Raw genomic sequence first — 13948 nt, 5'->3', positions numbered from 1 at the left:
ATTCGGACGTGGTTTGGTTAGGTTTTTGATCGAAAGCGTATTTTGAGGAAAGTTGGAGTTCTTAGGCTTAAATCATTGATTAATTCGAGTTTCCGACGTTGTTTTAGGTGGATTAGGCATTGGTACAAGTTTGAATGATGTTATGGGATATGTCCGTAGGTTTGGTTGAGGTCCCGGGGGCCTCGGGTGTTTTTCGGATGCTCAACGGAGCATTTTGGAGTTATGAGAAATTGCAGAAATTCTCTTCAACTGTTGCAGACCATTTTCTTCTTTGCGATCGTGTCCCCGCTCACGCGATCGCATAGAGCAATCTGGAGGAGGGCCCAATTCCTTAAACGCGATCGCATGGATTGACTCATGATCGCGTAGCTCTGCCCTTTCCTCTTTCGCGTTCGCAGCTTCTCCCTCGCATTCGCGTAGTGTAGACTGAGTCGGTGGCCCAGAGGCCCATTCCTTCTTCGCGTTCGCGTGTCCTCAGACGCGATCGCGTAAGTCCAGCTCCTCCTCTTCCGCGATCGCAAGCCCTTTCACGCGTTCGCATAGGCCTTTTTCTTGGAGCCTTTATTTTACTCTACGCGATCGCGATCGCGACCCCACTTTCGCGATCGCGATTCATTAAACACCTGGGCAATTATAAATATTTTAAAACCGAGGGTTAGCCATTTTTGTCAAAATACAAGCTTGGGAGCTCGGATTTGGGGGGAAATTTTGAAGGTTTTTCGAGGGCAACTACTGGGTAACGATTCTCTACTCTCTTATGCTTAAAACCCACTAATCTAATCACGAATTCATCTTTAATTTCGAATTTTTGATTGAAAAATGGGGAAAACTTCATAGACCAAACTATTGAGTTTTGAGTGGGTGTTTGACCTCCGATTTGGGAGATTTTTATATGGTTAGACTCGTGAGAGTACGAGGGTTCTGAAAATGTAAAATTTATCCTATTCCGAGATGTCCTGAGGGGCGTTTTGGTCATTTTACCTAAATTCGCGTCTTAGCTTTAAATTAAATAGTAGAATCAGTTGCTTGAGATGTTATTTACGATATGTAATTGAACTGAATAGATTTGGGCCATTTGGTGTTGGATACTCGTGGCAAAAGTGTGGTTTCGAGTTGATTTTGGAGCCGGTTTGAGGTAAGTGGCTTGTCTAACCTTGTGTGGGGGACCTTTCCCCTTAGGATATGATATTTGGTAATTGAATGCCTTGTACGTGAGGTGACGAGCGCGTACTTGAGCTAAATGTTGAAAAATCCGGTTTTACTTTAAATGTTTAGACTGAGTTTCTTTCTTATCTGCCTTATTTTATTTGCAATTATAGACTATGTTAGCTAGAAAAGCATGCTTAGTTGTTCTAAATTGTCTATTTGCTCAAGTTGCCTTGTTTGCACTACGTGAAGCATGTTAGGCTAGAACTACATGTTGCCTTGTATTTGTGAGCTTCATTTTTGAATATTCTTTGTGTTGTGACTGCGTATTTACATTGGGACTACGGATGTGGGATTCCGGTAGCTTCCCCCCCTGTTTGTTTACTTTGGGAATGCGGGTTCGATTCCCGATAGATCCCCCTACATATTTACTTTGGGACTGCGGGTTCAATTCTCGATAGATCCCCCTGCACATTGATAGTTGGACTACGGGACGGTATCCTAGGAGATCCTTCGGATATACTCATATGGTGGACTACGGGACGGTATCCCGGAAGCTCCTTGGACAGTGGATGAAAGGGACTACAAGACGGTATCCTAGGAGATCCTCGTTGTTAGTATTGATATTGAGCTGTTTTTACTCTGTATTATCTTATTCTCTGGGTGTTAATTGTTGCCATGCATAACCTGTCTTACTTCATAGTTGTACTCATTATTTCCGTTTATTTCATGCTGTTGCAAGATTTATTATTATATTTTATCTCAGTAGGTCCCAGACCTTCCTCGTCACTACCAGACCGAGGTTAGGCTTGGCACTTACTGAGTACCGTTGTGGTATACTCATGCCCCTTCTGCGCATGTTTTTCATGTGCAGATCTAGGTACTTCATCCCAGGCGTATCACTCTCGAGGCGGAGAGATCTAGCAGAGACTTCGAGGTACATCTACCGCGTCCGCAGACCAGGAGTCTCTATCTTATTCTAGCTTAGCAATTAGCTTTTCCATTCGTACTTTTGCTTTAGACATTCTGGAGATTAGAGCATTTACAGTACTTCTAGCTTGTGTTCCCGTGAGTTTTCGGGTTTTGGGATGATATTGTAGACTTCAGCATTATTGGGTTGTATATGCCGGGCGGCATTTATATACAGTTACCCTTCTAGTTTATTTGGTTTAATTATTTATTTCCGTAAGTTATGCTATTTCCGCATTGTTAGGCTTACCTAGTCATAGGGACTAGGTGCCATCACGACATGTTCACGTAGGGCGAACTGGGGTCGTTACAAGTTGGTATCAGAGCTCTAGGTTCATAGGAGTCACGGAACACAGGCCGGTTTATTAGAGTCTCGCTGATCCGTACGGAGACGTTTGTACTTATCTACGAGAGGCTATGTAACTGTTAGGAAAATTTTCACTTCATTTGATTTCCTCGTCGTGCGATATTTTGACATCACAATTCTAAACTTCTGTCTTCTATTCTCTCACAGATGGTGAGGACACGCGCTAGTCGGGATGATCAGGCACCCGCCCCCCAATTGCAGCCGTCAGAGGCCGGGGCCGGGGTAGAGGTCGAGGATGCGCACGTGGTGCAGCCAGAGCTCCTGCGCGAGCTACCGCCGAGGCACCACCAGCAGATCCAGCCGTAGCCCAAGCACCTGGCACACCTACTACTGCCACTACTACTCCAGCTCTTCAGGAGACTTTGGCTCAGTTCATGAGTATGTACACCACCTTGGCTCAGGCAAGGTTGCTTCCCCTTGCTGCAGCCACATCCCAGGCCGGGGGAGGAGCATAGACTCCCGCCGTCCGCACTCCAGAGCAGCGAGTGCATGCTGAGCAGGCTCCCGAGATTATTCCCGCACCGCCTGCAGCGCCAGTTCAGCCCGAGGACGGGTCAGCCGCTTCAGAGGACGAGCAGCGGAGACTTGAGAGGTTCAAGAAGTATAATCCCCCAGTAGTCAGTGGAGTAGCATCAGACGACGCCTTGGGATTTCTAGAGGAGTGCCACCGTATTCTTTGCACTATGGGCATAGTAGGGTCCAGCGGGGTTTCCTTCACTGCCTTCCAGCTTCGGGGAACCGCCTATGATTGGTGGCACACTTATGAGATAAACAGTCCAGCCGAGGCTGCCTCATTGACTTGGACCCAGTTCTTAGATATGTTCTTGAGAGAGTTTGTTCCCCAGAGTCTCAGGGATGCATGGCGCGCAGAGTTTGAGCATTTGCGCCAGGGTGCTCTGACCGTTTCGAAGTATGCTATCCGCTATACCAGGTTGGCCAGACATGCACCAGCCTTGGTTGCTACAGTTCGTGAGAGAGTTCGCAGGTTCATTGAGGGTCATATCCCACCCATCAGATCTAGCATGGCTCGAGAGTTGGAGATGGACATTCCTTATCAGCAGGTAGTGAGAATTGCTAGGAGGATTGAGGGTATGCTCTCCAGGGAGCGAGGGGAGAGGGAGGCCAAGAGGTCTCGAGAGTCAGGTCACTACTCTGGTGCCCGTACCCCAGCAGCAGGTCGTTATGGCAGAGGTTATGCGGGTCGCCCCGTTCATTCAGCTCTTCCAGCAGCCAGCAGTACTCCAGCTCCACCTACACCTCAGGAGCCTTACTATGCACCTCCAGTTTCTAGCGCGCCTCCTGCGCGGGGTGCTTCCAAAGGTTAGTCCGGCAGATCTGGCCCTAGCCAGTCACAGCCATCGCGTCCTCCCAGAGCTTGTTTCGAGTGTGGTGATACACGCCACATGGTTAGTGACTGCCCCATACTTGGTAGGGGTGCATCTTCACAGACTGCTCAGCCACAGCGTGCTCCTTAGAGTTCTCAGGCCATGGTCACAGCTCCAGCTGCTACCCCATCTTCCCAGCCGGCTAGGGGCGGAGGCCAGGGAGATAGAGGTCGCCCTCGAGAGAGGGGCCGGCCAGATATTTTGTTATTCCTGCTCGTACTGAGGTTGTTGCCTCCGACTCCGTCATTACAGGTATTATACTGGTTTGTCACAGAGAGGCATCGGTTCTATTCGATCCGGGCTCTACTTTTTCTTATGTGTCTTCTTACTTTGCTTCGCATTTGGGTGTGCCTCGGGATTCTTTGAGTGCCCCCGTTTATGTTTCGACTCCTGTGGGGGATTCTCTTGTTGTGGACCGCGTTTATCGGTCATGTTTGGTTACTATTCGTGGTTTTGAGACCAGAGCGGATTTATTATTACTCGGTATGATGGATTTTGATATTATCTTGGGCATGGACTGGTTGTCGCCCCATTTTGCGATTCTTGATTGTCACGCCAAGACCGTGACACTGGCTATGCCAGGTATTCCGCATATTGAGTGGAGTGGTACTTTAGATCACACTCCCAATAGAGTTATCTCTTTTCTTAAAGCTCAACGTATGGTTGAGAAGGGGTGTGCCGCATATTTAGCTTATGTGAGAGATGTCAGTGCTGATACTCCTTCTGTTGATTCAGTTCCAGTGGTACGGGATTATCCCGATGTGTTTCCAATTGATTTTTCGGGCATGCCGCCCGATAGAGACATTGATTTTGGCATTGATCTGTTGCTGGGCACTCAGCCCATTTCCATTCTTCCGTATCGTATGGCTCCTCTTGAGTTGAAGGAGTTGAAGGATCAGTTGTAGGAATTGCTTGATAAGGGTTTCATTCGCCCCAGTGTTTCACCGTAGGGTGCTCCTATCTTATTTGTGAAGAAAAAGGATGGTTCCATGCGTATGTGTATTGATTATCGCCAGTTGAACAAGGTTACAGTGAAGAACCGTTATCTTTTGCCTCGCATTGATGATCTGTTTGACCAGCTTCAGGGCGCACAGGTGTTTTCTAAGATTGACTTGCGCCCAAGTTACCATCAGTTGAAGATTCGGGAGCCAGATATCCCGAAGACTGCCTTCAGGACTCGGTATGGTCATTACGAGTTCCTTGTTATGTCCTTTGGATTGACCAATGCCCCAGCAGCTTTCATGCATTTGATGCACAGTGTGTTCAAGCCATATCTCGACTCGTTTGTTATTGATTTTATTGATGATATTCTGGTGTATTCCCGGAGTCGGGAAGATCATGAGCAGCACCTGAGGACCGTGCTTCAGACCCTGAGAGAGAAGAAGCTATATGCAAAGTTCTCAAAATGTGAGTTTTGGTTGAGTTCGGTGGCATTCTTAGACCACGTGATTTCGAGTGAGGGCATTCGGGTGGATCCGAGGAAGATAGAGGCCGAGCAAAGTTGGCCCAGGACGTCCTTAGCTACAGATATTCGCAGTTTTCTTGGTTTGGCGGCTACTACCGTCGTTTCGTGGAGGGATTTTCATCGATTGCGGCCCCTATGACTAGATTGACCCAGAAGGGTGCCCCATTTCAGTGGACAGAGGAGTGTGAGGCGAGCTTTCAGAAGCTCAAGACAGCATTGACTACAGCCCCTATTTTGATATTGCCTACTAGTTCGGGGTCCTATACAGTTTATTGTGATGCCTCACGGGTTGGCCTTGGAGCGGTGTTGATGCAGGACGGTAGAGTGATTGCCTACGCGTCCAGACAGTTGAAGATACATGAGAAGAACTACCCTATCCACGACCTTGAGTTAGCTGCTATTGTTCATGCCTTGAAGATCTGGCGTCACTATTTGTACGGTGTGCCTTGTGAGATCTATACTGACCACCGGAGTTTGCAGCACTTATTCAAGCAAAAGGATCTAAATTTGCGCCAGAGGAGATGGTTAGAGTTGTTGAAGGACTATGATATCACTATTCTGTATCACCCGGGCAAGGCCAATGTGGTGGGGGATGCCTTGAGTCGCCGGGCGGAGAGTTTGGGGAGTTTGGCATATTTACCAGCTTTAGAGAGGCCTATGGCGATGGATGTTCAGGCCTTAGCCAGCCAGTTTGTGAGATTGGATCTTTCGGAGCCCAGTCGGGTTCTAGCTTGTGTGGTTTCCCAGTCTTCTTTATTTGATCGTATCAGGGAGCGGCAGTATGATGATCCTCATTTGCTTGTCCTTAAGGACAAGGTTCAGCGTGGTGATGCCAGAGATGTGACCATCGGAGATGACGGGGTATTGAGGATGCAGGGCCGAATTTGTGTGCCCAATGTTGATGAGCTTCGAGAGTTGATTTTAGCAGAGGCCTATAGCTCGCGGTATTCCATCCATCCGGGTGCCGCGAAGATGTACCAGGACTTGAGGCATCACTATTGGTGGAGGCGGATGAAGAAAGATATAGTTGGGTATGTGTCTAGATGCCTCAACTACCAGCAAGTGAAGTATGAGCACCAGCGACCGGGTGGGTTGCTTCAGCAGATAGAGATTTCGGAGTGGAAATGGGAGCGCATCACCATGGACTTTGTATCGGGACTTCCACGGACCTTGAAGAAGTTTGATGCCATTTGGGTTATTGTGGATCGGCTGACCAAGTCCGTTCATTTCATTCCTGTGTGTACCACTTATTCATCGGAGCGGTTGGCGGAGATTTATATTCGGGAGATCATCCGTCTGCATGGTATTCCAGTTTCTATTATTTCAGACAGAGATACTCAGTTTACATCCCGGTTCTGGAGAGCTGTGAAGCAGGAGCTAGGTACTCGGGTGGAGTTGAGCACAGCATTTCACCCCCAGACGGACGGACAGTCCGAGCGCACTATTCAGATTCTTGAGGATATGCTCCGTGCGTGTGTGATTGAGTTTGGAGGGTCTTGGGATCAGTTCTTACCATTGGTGGAGTTTGTTTACAACAACAGTTATCAGTCTAGCGTTCAGATGGCGCCGTATGAGGCTTTATATGGTAGGAGGTGTAGATCCCCGGTGGGTTGGTTTGAGCCGGGTAAGGCCATGCTATTGGGCATAGAGTTGGTTCAGGACGTATTGGAAAAGGTTAAGATGATTCAGGATAGACTCCGCACAGCCCAGTCCAGACAGAAGAGCTACCCAGACAGGAAGGTTCGTGATGTTTCGTATATGGTTGGCAAGCGGGTTCTGCTTCGTGTTTCGCCTATGAAAGGCGTGTCATGAGGTTTGGGAAGAAAGGGAAGTTGAGTCCGAGGTTTATTGGCCCTTTTGAGATTTTGAGGCGAGTTGGGGAGGTTGCTTATGAGCTTGCCTTACCTCCTAGCTTGGCCAGGGTTCATCCGGTATTTCATGTTTCGATGCTCCGGAGGTATCACGGTGACCCGTCGCACGTGTTGGATTTCAGTTCAGTCCACTTGGACAAGGATCTATCCTATGTTGAGGAGCCAGTGGCTATATTAGACAGGCAGATCAGAAAGTTGAGGTCAAAGAACATTGCTTCAGTGAAGGTTAAGTGGCAGGGTCAGCCGGCCGAGGAGGCGACCTGGGAGACCGAGCAGGATATGTGCAGCAGTTACCCTCATCTTTTCACTACTTCAGGTATGTCTTTATGCTCGTTCGAGGACGAACGAATGTTTAAGTGTAGGAGGATGTGACGACCCAACCGGTCGTCTTAAGAATTAACGCCCCGATCCCCTATTAACTGCTTCCCCTAAGTCTATTTCTGCTAATTTGATTTGCCGGGATGTTCAGTTTTGAGTTTCGGAGAGTTTTGGGACACTTAGTACCTGAATGACAGCTTAAGCGCTAGAAAGTTGCCCGTAGTTCGAACAGTGTGAAGACGGCCTCGGAATGGAAATCCGATGATTCTGTTAGCTCCGTTAGGTGATTTCAGGGTTGGGAGCGTGTTCGGAATGTGTTTTGGAGGGCCGTAGCTGATTTAGGCTTGAAATGCTGAAGTTTGAATTTTTGAAGTTTCCGGTCCGATAGTGAGATTTTGATCCGATGGTCGGAATGGAATTTCGGAAGTTGCAGTAGCTCCGTCATGTCATTTGGGATGTATGTGTAAAATTTCAGGTCATTCGGACGTGGTTTGGTTAGGTTTTTTATCGAAAGCGTATTTTGAGGAAAGTTGGAGTTCTTAGGCTTAAATCATTGATTAATTCGAGTTTCTGACATTGTTTTAGGTGGATTAAGCATTGGTACAAGTTTGAATGATGTTATGGGATATGTCCGTAGGTTTGGTTGAGGTCCCGGGGGCCTCGGGTGTGTTTCGGATGCTTAACGGAGCATTTTGGAGTTATGAGAAATTGCAGAAATTCTCTTCAGCTGTTGCAGACCATTTTCTTCTTCGCGATCGCGTCCCAGCTCACGCGATCGCATAGAGCAATCTGGAGGAGGGCCCAATTCCTTAAACGCGATCGCATGGATTGACTCGCGATCGCTTAGCTCTGCCCTTTCCTCTTTCGCGTTCGCAGCTTCTCCTTCACGTTCGCGTAGTGTAGACTGAGTCGGTGGCTCAGAGGCCCATTCCTTCTTCGGGTTCGCGTGTCCTCAGACGCGATCGCGTAAGGCCAGCTCCTCCTCTTCCGCGATCACAAGCCCTTTCACGCGTTCGCGTAGGCCTTTTTCTTGGAGCCTTTATTTTACTCTACGCGATCGGGACCCCACTTTCGCGATCGCGATTCATTAAACACCTAGGCAGTTATAAATATTTCAAAACCGGGGGTTAGCCATTTTTGTCAAAATACAAGCTTGGGAGCTCGGATTTGGGGGGGAAATTTTGAAGGTTTTTCGAGGGCAACTACTGGGTAATGATTCTTTACTCTCTTATGCTTAAAACCCACTAATCTAATCACGAATTCATCTTTAATTTCGTATTTTCGAATGAAAAATGGGGAAAACTTCATAGACCAAACTATTGAGTTTTGAGTGGGTGTTTGACCTCCGATTTGGGAGATTTTTATATGGTTAGACTCGTCAGAGTACGAGGGTTCTAAAAATGTAAAATTTATCTGATTCCGAGACGTTGGCCTGAGGGGCATTTTGGTTATTTTACCTAGATTTGCGTCTTAGCTTTAAATTAAATAGTAGAATCAGTTGCTTGAGATGTTATTTACAATATGTAATTGAATTGAATAGATTTGGGCCATTTGGAGTCGGATACTCATAGCAAAAGTGTGGTTTCGAGTTGATTTTGGAGCCGGTTTGAGGTAAGTGGCTTGTCTAACCTTGTGTGGGGGACTTTTCCCCTTAGGATATGATATTTGGTAATTGAATGCCTTGTACGTGAGGTGACGAGCGCGTACTTGAGCTAAATGTTGAAAATTCCGTTTTTACTTTAAATGTTTAGACTGAGTTTCTTTCTTATCTGCCTTATTTTATTTGCAATTATAGACTGTGTTAGCTAGAAAAGCATGCTTAGTTGTTCTAAATTGTCTATTTGCTCAAGTTGCCTTGTTTGCACTATGTGAAGCATGTTAGGCTAGAACTACCTGTTGCCTTGTATTTGTGAGCTTCATTTTTGAATATTCTTCGTGTTGTGACTGCGTATTTACATTGGGACTATGAATGTGGGATTCCGGTAAACCCCCCCCCCCTCTTGTTTGTTTACTTTGGGACTACGGGTTAGATTCCCGATAGATCCCCCTGCATATTTACTTTGGGACTGCGGTTTCGATTCCCGATAGATCCCCCTGCACATTGATAGTTGGACTACGGGACGGTATCCCGAGAGATCCTTCGGATATACTCATATGGTGGACTACGGGACGGTATCCCGGGAGCTCCTTGGACAGTGGATGAAAGGGACTACAGAACGGTATCTTGGGAGATCCTCGTTGTTGGTATTGATATTGAGCTATTTTTACTCTGTGTTATGTTATTCTCTGGGTGTTAATTGTTGCCTTGTATAACCTGTCTTACTTCATAGCTGTACTCATTATTTCTGTTTATTTCATGTTGTTGCAAGATTTATTATTATATTTTATCTCAGTAGGGCCCTGACCTTCCTCGTCACTACCCGACCGAGGTTAGGCTTGGCACTTACTGAGTACCGCTGTGGTGTACTCATGCCTCTTCTGCGCATGTTTTTCATGTGCAGATCCAGGTACTTCATCCCAGGCGTATCACTCTCGAGGCGGAGAGATCTAGCAGAGACTTCGAGGTACATCTGCCGCGTCCGCAGACCAGAAATCTCTATCTTATTCTAGCTTAGCAGTTAGCTTTTCCTTTCTTACTTTTGCTTTAGATATTCTGGAGATTAGAACATTTACAGTACTTCTTCTAGCTTGTGTTCACGTGAGTTTCTGGGTTTTGGGATGATATTGTAGACTTCCGCATTATTGGGTTGTATATGTCGGGCGGCATTTATATACAGTTACCCTTCTAGTTTGTTTGGTTTAATTATTTATTTCCGTAAGTTATGTTATTTCCGCATTGTTAGGCTTACCTAGTCATAGGGACTAAGTGCCATCACAACATGTTCACGGAGGGCAAACTGGGGTCGTGACAGATGCCTGCTACGATTCATTGTTAGTTTTTTCTATTGAGGCTGAATGGATTGTTATATGGGTCATTCTATCCTTGGCTATGTGAGTAGTGTGGCCACCGTAGAGTCTAAAATCCTTTTTCAAAATGATTTTCTTAAAAACTCAAATATTTAAAATTGTTTTCTTGTCCTCAATTAATGTTAGCGTCCAAGTGGGAGAATGTTGGAATTTGGACTTACGTTAATTAGTTATAGCCTGAAATGATAGTGACGTGGCCCAAGTGGTGGATAAGTAAAAGGCCTAATATTAAATATTGTGTGTGTAGATAAGTGAGGCCCAATAAATATTGGCCTGTGATGGGCAGGCACTCTTTATAAATAGAGGCCAACCCCCCTTTCCCTAGCTATCAGAAAAACCCTAGCGTATTCTGCCTCTTGAATACGTGGTAACGGTAGACGTCCCATCAGTCAAGTTCTCCAGGCTGTGAGAGCGCGTAGCTAGTGGATCGTGGAAGTTGGTTTCAGGCTTGATCGCCGGTTGGTGTCCCTGCTTAATCCATGGAGTTTAAGGGTACGCTTCCTTGAACTTTAACTCTAGACTAATTGCATAATTGTATCTTAATCTCGGCTATGGCTGCGATTTAATAATCTTACATAATCTTCACATATGCATCTAATTAATCAAATAACGTTCTATATCTCTAGACCACTTACATAGTGTGAAGTAAGAAAATTTTATAGCAGAGTTTTTAATAGTTTCATCATTGTGTCCTACTATGTGAAGGGAGTTTGAGGAGCTTGGGATCGTCAGAGTTATTTTGGGAAGACTAGAAACGTTTTAGGGTTATTTTCGAAATTCCTACTACTTAAGCCTAATACATGCGGGCAGCACCTAAACTTTTCATTACCTGTCAGCATAGTTAGTGTAAATGTGGGCTCTTCGCAGCCTTTTTTAAGGCTATCATGTGATGTGGCCCCCATCTAAGTTTATTCCATCCATTTTCTATTTCCCATCCACCTCTCTATTTGATATAATTACTCTAAGTGAAAGCTTTTTGAACTGGTTAAATTCAAAAAAAAAAAAAAAATAAACTATTTTTGTAACGATCCGGATTTTCCACCCTCGAGAGTCATGATGTCGCCTACTAATGAAAGCTAGGCAAGCCAACTAACTGAACTATTTAACCTATTTTTCATTTTCATTTTATTTAATGACATAGCTTCAACAATTTATAGCAACATAATTTAACATGCGGAAGAAATAAATTTCAAGTTTAACAGTACTACTAATACCATCTCATAACAAAACCACCCAAGATTTGGTGTCACAACTTCACAGACTGTGTAAGCAGAGGCGTATCCAGGATTTTAAGAACATGGGTGCACCATTATCTTTAAGATAAAAGCTTGGTTCAAATATACAAAATTTATGGTGATAACAAGTTGCCGAGGAAACTATATTAATATTATATTCACAAAAAACATCATTCACTTCACAATTGTCCTCGACGAGTTTTCATACTTTGAAAACGGTCGATAATAGCATCATTACTTACAGTTTTGAATATCTTACGCTCTATATAACAAACTAAACAATCATTTAAAAAATCATCATCCATCCTATTACGTAAATCATTTTTGATGTACTTCATTGATGAGAATGCTCTTTCCACGCTTGCGGTAGCAACAGGTATAAGCAAAGTCAACTTCACAAGTAAATAAATAAGTGGCCAAGTAAGATCCAATTTTGTCTCTATCATCACTCTAGCGAAATCCTTAATTCCCTTCAAGTTAAGAAATCTGCTATCACACTTTTGAGCATAGACAATAAAACTATCAAGTTGGAAACCGAGTTCTGAAGCTTGTTATTACCAAACTCACTAGCATAATACCCTGCCAACTTCATTGTCCTGTCCTTATCAAAATTAGCAAATGAATTAACCGGATTCAAACTGGCCATACCAAGTAGTAAGTCAATAGTCACAACATCAAAACGATCATTAAGCTCTTGAAATTCCATATCAATAACCGTAGTAAACACTTCGACCGAAAGTGATGTAAATATGAAACTTCGGACCTCTTACGCTTTGACTTTCCTAGAGTATAGTCATCATCCATCTTGGTAATTAGAATATCATGTTTACTACAAAATGAGCACACCTCATCCAACAAAGAATTCCATTCAGTTTCTCTCATCATTTGCAACCTTTCCTTTGCAAGGTCAAGCATTCTCATAGCATTAACAATATCTTGATCTTTCTTTTGTAAAGAATTGTTCAATTCATTTGTAAATAACAACACCTTAAACATCAAGTGCAACATAAAAATAAATCCAAATTCTTGAATTTGGCTCAAAAGATTTCCCACTGCAAATCTATCAAGATGATATGGACAGTCACGCTTCATATCTTTAAGCACATTAACAATTGAAGGAAATAAAACCATCAAATTGTCCAAGGTTTTAAAATGAGACCCCCAACGAGTATCACCCGGTCGTTGGAGGCCGCGTTCTTGATTCAAACCTTGCCCCGTATAGACTTCTCCAAATTTAAGCAACTCTTCCAACTTGTCTGCTTGATGTTGTCGAAGTGACTCCATGCGCTTAAATGAAGACCCAATAGTATTCAAAACATTAGTCACAACATAAAATAAATTATCCACATCCGAATGCTTTTTAGAAAGAGCTACAAGTGCTAGTTGCAATTGATGAGAAAAACAGTGAATACAATATGCAGATGGAGTATCTTGTAAAATTAAAGACTTGAGACCATTTATTTTTCCTTGCATATTACTAGCTCCATCATAACCTTGTCCATGTATCTTGGATTTACTTAAAAAATGATCCAAAAGCAAAGAATAAATTGCTTTTTGTAATGATGAGGAAGAAGTATCACTCACGTGGACAATACCCAAGAATTGCTCTATCACCATTCCATTTTTGTTGACATATCGCAAAATTAAGGCCATTCGCTCCTTATGTGAGACGTCCTTTGATTCATCAACTAATATTGCAAAATAATCACCATCCAAATCTTCAATAATAGCTTTAGTTGTTTCTTTAGCACAAGCTTCCACAATCTCTTTTTGAATTGTTGGACAAATCATCATATCATTTTGTGGAGCATGACGTAATATTACTCTTCCCACATCCGGATGTCGATCTCCATGCCATTCCAAAAAGTTCAAGAAAGCCACCTTTATATTCGGATTCTTCACTTTCATCATGTCCACGAAATGGAAATCCCGATCTTAAAAGAAATCTTGCCCATCAATTGATGCATTAAGCATTATCCGGTAATCACTTTTTACTTTTTCACTTAGCTTATCAAAAGAAGATTGAATTGATTGACGTGATTTTTCAAAATCTAGCATCCTATTGAAGCATTTGTGATGGATTTTATTTACTTCACAAACATGTGCTTTTAAGCGTTTCCACACCCCTGTTCCATCCCCTAAAACCATCTTTTTGTAAATGCAATCCCCGGCATTTCCACGCTTTCAAGTTCATTCTAAACAAAATAAACAACACAAGCAAAATG

At 44.1% G+C, this 13948-nt stretch overlaps 1 protein-coding gene across 1 annotated transcript; it reads right to left on the bottom strand.

The window, feature by feature from the left end:
- Nucleotides 1-201: 201 nt before the first annotated feature.
- LOC109220807 (zinc finger MYM-type protein 1-like) lies at nucleotides 202-13634 on the bottom strand. Its single transcript, XM_019385275.1, has 3 exons — nucleotides 12487-13634; nucleotides 12259-12361; nucleotides 202-456 (listed from the first exon to the last, which is right to left on the bottom strand). Exons 1-3 carry the CDS (start codon nucleotides 13632-13634, stop codon nucleotides 202-204), a joined length of 1506 nt encoding a protein of 501 aa, XP_019240820.1.
- Nucleotides 13635-13948: the final 314 nt, after the last annotated feature.

Source organism: Nicotiana attenuata, unplaced genomic scaffold (assembly GCF_001879085.1).
Source record: "Nicotiana attenuata strain UT unplaced genomic scaffold, NIATTr2, whole genome shotgun sequence".
Classification (NCBI taxonomy): Eukaryota; Viridiplantae; Streptophyta; class Magnoliopsida; order Solanales; family Solanaceae; genus Nicotiana; species Nicotiana attenuata.
Note: the sequence above shows the minus strand (reverse complement) of the source record. Positions and strands in the feature narration are given on the sequence as shown.

What these genes read in the sequence shown, in the direction of transcription:
- LOC109220807 (XM_019385275.1), bottom strand. Translation starts at nt 13,634, where the DNA reads ATGATGAAAGTGAAGAATCCGAATATAAAGGTGGCTTTCTTGAACTTT. An exon ending in GGAAAGTCAAAGCGTAAGAG is followed by an intron (nt 12,362 to 12,486) that starts GTCCGAAGTTTC and finishes TGGTATGGCCAG; the next exon opens with TTTGAATCCGGTTAATTCAT. An exon ending in ATAACAAGCTTCAGAACTCG is followed by an intron (nt 457 to 12,258) that starts GTTTCCAACTTG and finishes GCGAACGCGAAG; the next exon opens with AAGGAATGGGCCTCTGGGCC.